Raw genomic sequence first — 10,195 nt, 5'->3', positions numbered from 1 at the left:
ACCGATGGTGACCCGGTGTGCGGAGGCCGCAAACCAGGGAGGAATGGAGCTGCGAAAGAACCGCTCTTCGCGTGGTGAGGTCTGGGTGATGCCGTAGTCCTTTGTGTATGCGTCTACGAATGCATATAGCTCGTCCCGAGACAATGGCGAGATGCGGAAACCAGCGCGAGGTGGTGGCTCAGGCGGGGGTCTCCGCATCCAGTCCATCTGACATGCGCGTGTGTTCTCAAATATTGAGAGCCGTGCGCGCAGGCAAAGGACGTGGAGCGGCGGCATATTAGCCTCCAGCAGTGCGGATTCCGGGTCGACAGTGCTCGGAACTCCGCTGACAATGCGTGCCAGAGTTGCGTACGTCTTCTGCATCTCATTCTTCGCTGAATCCGTCGCTACTGCCCATATGAGCTCGCTGCCGTAGCGTAATTTGGAAGCACCGTGTCCAATGACGAACGTGCGTAGGTCATGTGGAGATGGTCCCGCCTCTTTGTGCGCTATGCAGCGTAGCTGCGATATCCGTTGCGAAGTGGCAGCGCATTGCTTGGTGGTCGCCACATTTAGCGTCAGTCGTGGATCGAGATCCATGCCGAGAAGCTTCGTAGTTCGCGACGCCCCCATGGTCATGACTGGGATTTGACATCCAGCCACTACCAGGGGCCACCTTCCTTCACGATCATAATCTGACTCCGTGTGCGTGGATAGTGTGAACCAAGCAGCTCCACACTTTGACGGGTTAATGGCCAGGCCATTTTCCTGACTCCACGTATGCAGCTTTTGAAGAACCATGTTGGCAGTGGGAATGGCGTCTTCCCGGGACTGCCCCTTAACGATAATAGAGAGGTCGTCCGCATACATGTCTGCTGTGACACCCGCAAAGCTGTTCAGCAGATTGAGAAGTGGGTGTACGTAAAGGGAGAACAAATACGGTCCCAGCACGGACCCCTGAGGAGTTCCTCGCAGCATGGGAAGCCGATCGCTGTGTCTGTGGCCAACTCGTGTCTTCGCGTAGCGACCACATAGAAAGTTTCTAAGCCACCTTCGACAATTCACCCCCGGAATATTAGCCAGCAAGCGACTGAGGACTCGATGATCTATGGAGTCAAAAGCCTTGCTGAAATCAACCAACACCAGCAGGGTCCGATGGGGTCTGTAGTGGAGTTGATTGCCAATACCGCTCTTCTTGGGAAGGCTCACTTGGAAATAGTGATTTCTATTATGCTCCACTTCGTGTATCAGGTGTGCCAGCTGCATCGTCGTGGTACGCATACTACGATATGCATACTGGTGGGGGTGCGGCGTCCACACCCAAAGCAATCTCTTCAGCACATTTTCTCAGCAACCTTACTCACAATGGAAGTAAGGCTGATGGGTCGATATGACTCAAGCAGTTCCGGCGACTTACCGGGTTTTAAGAGTGGAACGATGGTAGCGCGTCTCCACTCAACCGGGATCGCACCGGTCGTCCAACTGTGGTTAATGCAACGAAGAAGGAATCGAAGAGCCTTTGACGAAATATGTCGCAGTGCCTCACAGTAGACTTCATCCGGTCCGGGGCCTTGCCATACGGCGTATTACGTAGCGCAGCAAGCAGTTCCGTACGATTAAAAGGTGCATCAAGAGGGGAGTGAAGATGAGCAACTAAACCGGATGTGGTGGCAGCTTCGTTTTTATCCTGTGGCTCAGAACTAGATGAGAGTGAAGAACCTAAAGTAGACGTAGCGGCAGACTCGTTGTTGTTCTGCGGCTCGGAGCTAGAAGAAGTGGAAGAAAATGAAGTAAATGAGGCAGCAGACTCGCTGTTGTTCTGCTGCCCAAAAAGAAAAGAAGCATTAATGTTCAAGGATGCACTCGGTCTGTTGATGCCTTTGGAAAACCTAACTGCCTTGTGAGAGGGGTGAAATGGAAAAAAGATGCGATTGAGAGCATTCGCTGCTCTCCTTGCTGTTTTATAAGTGTGTTGACCATCTCCTAATAACATTGATGTGGGATATGGAAGTGATGCCTTTTTTCGTCCGGAAATGTATTTCCATGCGAGTGGCTCGCCTGGATTTAACTTGCTGATGCGGCGTGGATACGTGTTGCGCAAGCGCTCTCGGAGCAGGAGGAAGAATTGACTCCTTGTCCGTTGCATTTCTGCCTCACGGTCGGGCGTCGGTAACTGTAGATAGCGGGCCTTGCTGTCGGTAGCAATCCGCTCTGCCTCCATGAGAGTTTCGTCCCAAAGCCTGGGACCGTCCTTGTGCATGCCGCGGGGGCAATGTCGTCGATACGAAGTTATAAGCGCTCTCGTGAAAGCCTTAATGCCGGTGGACTGCTTTTTATAGTCGTATGCCGGAAGTTGTGCGTCGAAGTCTTTGATGAATAAATCCCACTTGCACTTCCCCCAACTGTAGAAAAACTTAGGTGCCGAAGGTATGGTATCCTTAAATGCCTGATGCAGCGTAAATGTCAGCATATAACGATCACTAAGCGGCGACACAGAAGCTGACCAATCCAACACAGTCAAATGCTTTGACCATGTCAGATCGATACGGGATCGTTCTCTTGTGCCACGGGCATGCGTGATCGCACCAGGGATGTTAACCAAGGTGAGTCCCGCATCCGTGCACAGTTCTAAAAATTCTGCAGCAACCTCGCTGGGAGAAGTCTCCAAGAATGGCTCCCACTGTGGGTGATGCATGTTGAAATCCCCGCACAGCAGGAGCGGCGACGAGGCTGGAAGGCAGTTTACTAACCGCCTGAAGGATTGCGTTACTTGCGGTGGTGGTCTCACATAGGCACTCGCTACAATAAGATCACGGTTCTGGTCCAGAGCAACCTGGACCACCACCACTTCAAGGCTGGTGTCGTGCTGGGGGATGGTGTGAGGTATACGCTTGGAGCGGAGAGTTGTACGCACCAGCACCGCCACACCGCCTCCCTTGCCGATGCGCGACTGTGCATAGAGCAAATAATCTCCAGTGTGCATGCTGGCGATCTGCTCTGACGACTTCCAAGTCTCCTGAATGGCTATTATGTCTGCTCCTTGCGCCATTAATGTTGCGAGTTTTGACGGCGTGAGGCAAGAAACGTTCATCTGGAGTACTGCTATGGGGCCTGGGTTCTGCTCAATGTCTCCGCTTAGCAGTAGCTTTTGTCGTTGCGCGTCGCATACGGCACGCAAATGGTATGTATAGCGCTGATAAGCGCCGATGGAATTCAGCAGCGGATAGAAATACCGCTCCGCGGGCAGCCATATAAATGGCTCCATCTGGTGCCCTTCCGACCCGTTTGTGCGGCGCCTCCTGCATCTCCGCGCGCAGCGGTCGGGCAGCAGGCGCTTAGCTTTCTTCCAATCGGTCCGGCTGCGGATTACTGATTCGTCTCTTCCTTTTTCGAGGGGTGCGTCTGCTTCCCCGGCCGCGCCTCGGCGTTGCCCAACCGGAGTGCCGGAACCGCTGCGCAGACACGATGGGGCTCCACTCCGCCGTGCCGGGGGCCATCGCAGCGTCTTCCACGAGCTTACGGGAATCGAGAGCGGTTGTGCAAGCAGAAGTGAAAATAAAAATAAGTATGAATCGTCTTGGGGTTGTTGATTCCCTGATTGCTAGAATCGCGGCCGGCCAAGACGCATAAAATAGGGAAGAGGCCACGCAGCGTTCGCTTTATCAGGGTGTACGCGTTAAATCCGATAGCCGGCTTGTCGCGTGGGGGTTCTCTTCGGAAGCTCTTAAAAAAATGGAATATATATATATATATATGATGGAAGCGGCGGGAACGGTTGAAAGAAAAAGAAACAACAACAACAAAGAAATATGCCTTTATCGCATATATACCAACAACGGTGTGCGGATTACTCTGTCGCAGTGAATCGAGTTTGAGCTCAGTCAAAATTCTGAGATGGAGTAAAGTTTTGGGAAGAGCACGGACACGTCAAAACAGGAGCAGGAAGGAAACAACATCAAAGGCAAAAGAAAAAAAGCATGGGTTTTTTTTTTTAAATTTTCGTGCATTTTTCAGCGGAGTAACCGGCAATACTTTTTATTGTCCGTTCAGTTTTCTTATTTGGGGGAGATTTTAATTTTGAAACTATTCCTAAAATGCGTACATTATTATGGTTCTTGGATGGGACGGGGATAATAACCTTTGTTAGGTGGATGATGATAAGAATACAGTACTCCAATGCGGCTATTTCTTTTAATTGAATCTTTCCTTTGTCTAAAATTGGCCAACAGTGGATTTTTTTGGGAAAAAAATTGCTCATGCACGGAAGCTTGGGTTTACTATCTTGGATTCCTTATTTTCTTGCTGTACGCTTTCATTAAATACCAAACTTTTTTTTCCTTTTTTTTTGTCTTTTTAATTTTTTAAGGATCTCAGGTATTATCATAAAACACCCTTTTTTGAGCCTATTCATATGTCTTGCGATGCTGAAGAACCTTCTGGTCCTATTCAGGTCCGTGTTGGCGTCGATCGCCGCAATTTCGCCTACGTTGACTTCACCAAGCACCGTCTTCACGAGGGGAAACCAGAAGTAATTATTACTGGTTTGGGACGCGCCATTTCTGATGCGGTTGCCGTAGTGGAAATATTGAAGAACCAAGGCCTCGTCACTGTGAAGAAAATTACTACTTCACGGGGCAATGTTAAATCTTCATCCACGTCAGTAATTGATAAGATTGAAATCTTGGTCGTGAAATCGAAGGAATTTGACAGTATTTACGAAGAACAACAAAAAAGAAAAGATGAAAGTGCTGAAAAAGGTCAGTAAATGTTTTTATTACATACATATAAATGATGTGTGCTAAAGGATAAAAAAAGAAAAAACGAGAGAAGCGTTTATTTAAGGTCTAGGGGAAAATAATACCTGCGCGGATTGAAAGGATGGCTTTCTGGAACTTTTTTATTTTTCTTTTTTCTTTTTTTCTTCTTCGTGTACGGAATTCCTTGCCAGGCGAATTATCTTTTTTCTTTTTTTTTTTTTGTTAAAACTTTTAAAGTATTGGGCATCTATATTTTCTATTTTTTTTTTTTATTCTTAAGAAAAACAAGAATTAGCAATCAGAAGAAAAGAAAAAAAAAAAAAAAAAGAAAGAATCCACTCCACAGCCACCTGAAATGTCTGCCGAAAACGCTGAGCGACCCAAGAACGCGGTTCGTGTGGGATTTCATGGCTCCAAGTTCCTCTACGTCGACATTACCAAGCATTTGCTACATGATGGTGAAAAAGAGGTGAGCATCTCCGCTCTTGGAAAGGCTATTAATGAGGCCGTTTCTGTTGTGGAAATGCTAAAGGACCAGCAGATGGTTCTTGTGAAGAAAATCAGTACTTCCCGAGGAGGTGGTGAGGGTGCGAGGAACAACACTGTCGACAAGATTGAAATTGTTGTCACAAAGGCGCCTGGGTTCAACGAAAAATACGAAGAACAACAGAAGGTGCGCGAGGCAAAGAAACTCGAGAAAGGAAATGAAAATGTCGCTAAGTGAGAGGCTTGCTGGTGATTGACTTTTTTTAAATTATTTTTACTAGTCTCCTAGCCATTTGTTTTTTGTTGACAAGGAAACAAAGCTTGAAATTAAGGGAAGGGGCAGCTATAGGAAATACAATGCAACTCAAAGGATTAGAAGTTGAATTGCCCTTGGTTGAAATATTAATAATGAATGGATTTTTTTACAATATTATAATCCTATTTTATTTTTATTATTTTTATTTATTTATTTATTTGCTTATTTATTTTTCTATTTTTTTGTTTATTATTGGAAGGGGTGCTGAAGATGGAAAACTATTTAATAGTTGAACTAATAGGCGAGGGATCGTTTGGCAAGGTTTATAAGGCGAGACGGAAGGGGACGGGCCAGGTTGTGGCGATGAAGTTCATCGTGAAAAAAGGTAAAAATGATAAGGAGCTCCTAAATCTTCGTAGTGAAATAGAAATTATGACAAAGCTTGATCATGATAATATAATTACTTTGTTTGAGGCATTTGAAACCCAACAAGAGTTTGTTGTGGTGATGGAATACGCCCAAGGGGAGCTGTTTGAAATTCTTGAAGACGACAAAAAGCTTCCTGAAGACGTTGTTCAACGTATTTCGAAGCAATTGGTCCAGGCACTTTATTATCTGCATTCTAATCGTATTATGCATCGGGACATGAAACCCCAGAACATTCTTATTGGCCAGAATGGCTCAGTTAAATTGGCTGATTTTGGTTTTGCTAGATCAATGAGTTATAACACCATGGTGCTTACAAGTATTAAGGGAACACCCCTTTATATGGCGCCGGAACTTGTCCAAGAACAACCATACAACCACTGTGCGGATTTGTGGTCCCTTGGATGTATTCTTTACCAGTTGTACTATGGGAAACCACCATTTTGCACAAATCATCTTTACAAACTAATTAATCAAATTGTCAATGATCCCGTCAAATTTGAAGAACCTATATCACCGGATTTCAAGTCCCTTTTAAAAGGTCTTTTGACAAAGTCCTTTTCGGCGAGATTGAATTGGCCTCATTTATTGAACCATCCTTTTGTTGCTTTTGGTGAGGAGGATGGAAAGTGGCAGAAGAAAATTAAAGAACACGAAATGGTAATGAAGGAACATATGGACCGACTGGAGTGCTTTCGACTCTGCGCTCAGCCAAGCAGATTTCAGCCCAACTCCTCAGGGCATACACCTCGCTCTACCGGGGTCTCGCGCCAGTCCTCCTTGGGTTCCAAGGAAAGTTGTTTATTTTCTGCTTCTTCGATAGAGATTATTTCTTCTTCAAAGAATTCACAGGAAATCATTGAAACATTCAAGGGGCTTGCGAAAGCAGCTGATACATTAACATCATCTCCTTCACAAAGTACTATCTTGCTGGAAAGAATTCCACAAATGGGTATTTTAGGACCCACACTAAGGCGGATCAACAATGGGCAAACGATAGATATAGTTCGCTATGCATTAGAATTCATTCGAATACTTGTGTTTCCCGAAAATGGATCTGTTTTTCCATTTCCATCACAGTATCCTTCGGAAACTATAATGAGCGCCTTGCAAAGTAGAAGTGAACTTCCACCATTTGATTTTCTTATACGACAGCAAGTAGCCTTGGAGCTCATGGAAAAACCCCAGGAGACACTTGATTTTATGATGAACGAATTCATTGAGAATCGGAAAAATCTTCGTGAGGATTGTGTTAAGGTAATTTTTCAATGTGTAAAATGGGGAACTGGGTTTGGAGCTGCATTGATCAAAATGAGGATTTTCCCCATTTTTTGGGCTTCGTTACTTGATTCCGTAAAAGAATCAACAGTAAGAAATGGAAGTCATTTTCAGTTTTACGCGGCAGTTGCATTTCACACAGTTTCGGCGTTGGTCCCGCATATAAAGTTGTCTTCTCCCGACCAAATAAATGCACATAAGGTTTCTGAGTTTGTGTCTACTGGATTGACAGCTGTTTGCTACTACGACCCGTCTGCAAGTGGTGATATTGCTGCGCTTAATTGTGCAGCAGCAGCAGCTTTATTGGTAGCCTTTGTGCACCGGGAGATGAAGGATACCATTGTTTTTGAACCAGACTCTATATTGATGGATGGCTTGTGTGCTATCGTAGAGGGTGTTCGTCGAATTTCGGATCAGCTTATGGTGTCACGTGCTCTTGGGACAAGTTATGGGTTTGCTGATTATGGTTTTTTAGACGGTGTGACGCATATGTTGTCGGTTGTTTTTTCGGACCCAAAGTCAATCGTGTATCAACAAAATTCGGATTCTTTAAATAGAAATTTTCTTGACAATGACAAGTGGGGGTCACTTCGTACAGTGATTGGTCTCCTCCGTGATAGCGATTCCAAGGTTGAATTGTCACCGAACGGCGTGTTGGCCGCACTTCGTTGTGTTCAGCAGGCTTTGCAGAACCAACAAGAAGGAATGCAATCAATGAGTCTTTTGATAGAGTCTGTAGAACCTTACTATGGAGATGGTGGCGGCCCTATTTCTGTAATTGCAATTGTTTGTCGTCAGTTAAGAAAAAACTATCTCAAGCAGCTTCGTTTGTGGCCGGAATATAGGGGAGGGGGAACTGTTGGGGTAAATGCCCATCTTACAATAGTTGTTCAGATTCTGTTGGTGACGTTTCAGCCTGCAAAGCAAGGTTCTAGATCGGATGATGATACTATTGCTGCTGTACAGCAAATTCTTTACAAGGAAGGGGTTATGGAAATGCTTATTGCTGCACTTGATTACACAGAAGTAGCGTTTTGGGGTTCACCATTTACGGTCATCATAAAGCTAGTTATGGGTTCACCATTATTTGCCAAGGCGTTTGTAGAAGGAGACGGTTTGCATCCCGAACGGATAAGGAAAGTCCTGGATTCAAGAAAGGCGAGTATTGGCCTTGTTTCGGACGGGCTTAACGTGCTTTCACAACTGGCTCGTATATCCAGGGATTTTTATCCGCCAATTCATAGCGCAAATTTGTATGAAAGCTTTCTAGATCTTATGCGAAACAGAGATGCCGGTATTCGGAGCAAGATGTGTAATCTCCTTGGAAATCTGTGCAAACATTCTCCATATTTTTACGAGCCCCTGGCAAAACACAAACTGATCGAGGCTCTTGTCGAGCGGTGTAGCGATGAGGATCCCACAACACAAAAGTTTGCAGCCTTTGCCGCCGGCAACGCAGCCTTCCACAACGATTTTCTCTATGAGATTCTTAGGCCATCGATCCCAGTCATTGTGAAACTCTTGTCTAGTAGTGATGAGAAGACAAGACAAAACGCTGCCGGTGCGGTCAGCAATTTTGTGCGAAATGGCGGCTCACTCACTTCTGCATTAATGGGGAACAGCGTTGTGGAGGCTCTTCTGCGGATCCTAAGGAAAGACAAGGTGGGACTAAGGAAAATAGCTCTTATTACTATAGGCTCTTTTTGTGCATATGAGGAGTGTAAAAAGAAGTTTTTGTGGTTGGGGTTGGAGGATGCTTTAACGCAGCTTGAACAGAGCGATGCAATTGAAGCCGAGCCTTCAATAGCAAAGTATGTTACGAGGATCAAGCAGCGAATCGGTTCATCGTGATATGTCTTTTTATGTAGCTTTGAAAGGAAACAGAAAATGGGGTAATAAGAACTTTCTGGTTTTTTTCTGCCGTTTTTTTTGTTGCTTTTTGCATACGTTCCTATATGTCTTGCTGTTTTTAACTCCCTTTATTGTTTCTTTTCTCACGATCCATGCTTAATGAACACACACGCACAAAAATTAATAATAGAAAAAAACATTTTTTTTTGCTCTTTTCTACGGTTTTTGCAGAGATTGGGGTGAGCATAAAAGGAACGGAGAGGCCAAGCAGGGAAAGAGAAGAAGGCAAACAAAAAGGAAAATGTCTGTTCGACCTCTTGTAGAAGATGTTGAGGAGATGTTTGGGAGAACAAAAGCGTACCTTATGAGCGCCAACAAGGATGGCGTCAGCGTCTATGATCAACTCACCCGATTGATGGAGCAGTTACTGGATGAGAACCCACATGACATTGCCGCTGACCCATCGAGATTTAACGAAATTTTTACCCTTTTGCAGCAAAGCAGCTTTGTGAATGGACAAAGTACCCCTGCGTGTAACGAGCCTTGTTCTGTCCCACCGTCTGAACTTGCGCGCCTTGCGGATAATGAACGCCTTTTTGATCGTCCGCCTCCTGAAACATTGACAACAATAGAACAGCCAGATCCATATACGACAGTTACGACAACACGGATAAAGCCACACACCGCTCCCCCATATGACTCTGTTGCTCAGCACAATCTTTACTGGGCCTGGGCAGGATGCGGTGTGACGGAAGAAGAAGCATTTTTACTGGATCGATCCATCACGATGCTGGCAATGGAAAAGAAGCTGAGAGATGTTCGCTTCTTTGGAAAAATTTTTGGCACAAAAGCTGACTACTACGTGGTTTCCAGTCAACGCTATGTTCAAGATGGAGAAAAAGTATACAAAGAAGTCAACACCATGCCTCGTCCTGCGCGACGCAAGTTGGAAGTACCTGTACAACCTGAGCCGGGCTTTGTTGGGGTAAATCGACTCTCATTTTGGGTAACATCTCATCCTGCTGCCGAATGGAAGTTGCTTCCAGATGTGACACCACAGCAAATCTTGGCAGGGAGGCGGATCAAGAGGCTGTTTACCGGTGATTTAAATGCGGCTGTTATCGCCAGCCCCCCGTTCGAATGGAATGAAGCTGTTTACCTT

The 10,195-nt window shown here is 45.6% G+C and overlaps 4 protein-coding genes across 4 annotated transcripts, besides 7 other annotated features; all 4 read left to right on the top strand.

Annotated features, from left to right (window-relative positions):
* Positions 1-3,321: a sequence feature (areas not merged during assembly with more than two copies in the genome that could not be assigned to a particular haplotype).
* Positions 3,320-3,400: a mobile genetic element.
* Positions 3,322-3,561: a sequence feature (haploid, non-Esmeraldo-like haplotype).
* Positions 3,562-10,195: a sequence feature (heterozygous, non-Esmeraldo-like haplotype).
* On the top strand, positions 4,391-4,744 carry Tc00.1047053504001.20 (hypothetical protein, conserved; the record flags this gene model as incomplete). Its single annotated transcript, XM_801233.1, has 1 exon — positions 4,391-4,744. One exon carries the CDS (start codon positions 4,391-4,393, stop codon positions 4,742-4,744), a length of 354 nt encoding a protein of 117 aa, XP_806326.1.
* Positions 4,873-4,905: a sequence feature (A-rich).
* Positions 5,039-5,070: a microsatellite.
* On the top strand, positions 5,092-5,460 carry Tc00.1047053504001.10 (hypothetical protein, conserved; the record flags this gene model as incomplete). The annotated part of the gene is made up of 1 exon (XM_801232.1): positions 5,092-5,460. The coding sequence occupies one exon, from the start codon at positions 5,092-5,094 to the stop codon at positions 5,458-5,460; it is 369 nt and encodes a 122-aa protein (XP_806325.1).
* Positions 5,680-5,729: a microsatellite.
* On the top strand, positions 5,749-9,033 carry Tc00.1047053504001.6 (protein kinase, putative; the record flags this gene model as incomplete). The annotated part of the gene is made up of 1 exon (XM_801234.1): positions 5,749-9,033. One exon carries the CDS (start codon positions 5,749-5,751, stop codon positions 9,031-9,033), a length of 3,285 nt encoding a protein of 1,094 aa, XP_806327.1.
* On the top strand, positions 9,335-10,195 carry Tc00.1047053504001.3 (flagellar radial spoke component, putative; the record flags this gene model as incomplete). The annotated part of the gene is made up of 1 exon (XM_801235.1): positions 9,335-10,195. A coding segment is annotated over one exon (861 nt), but the record flags the coding sequence as incomplete, so codon positions are not given.

This window comes from Trypanosoma cruzi, genomic scaffold (genome assembly GCF_000209065.1).
Source record: "Trypanosoma cruzi strain CL Brener 1047053516357 genomic scaffold, whole genome shotgun sequence".
NCBI classification, from domain to species: domain Eukaryota; phylum Euglenozoa; class Kinetoplastea; order Trypanosomatida; family Trypanosomatidae; genus Trypanosoma; species Trypanosoma cruzi.
The sequence above is the reverse complement of the archived record's forward strand: the minus strand, read 5'-3'. Positions and strand labels throughout refer to the sequence as shown.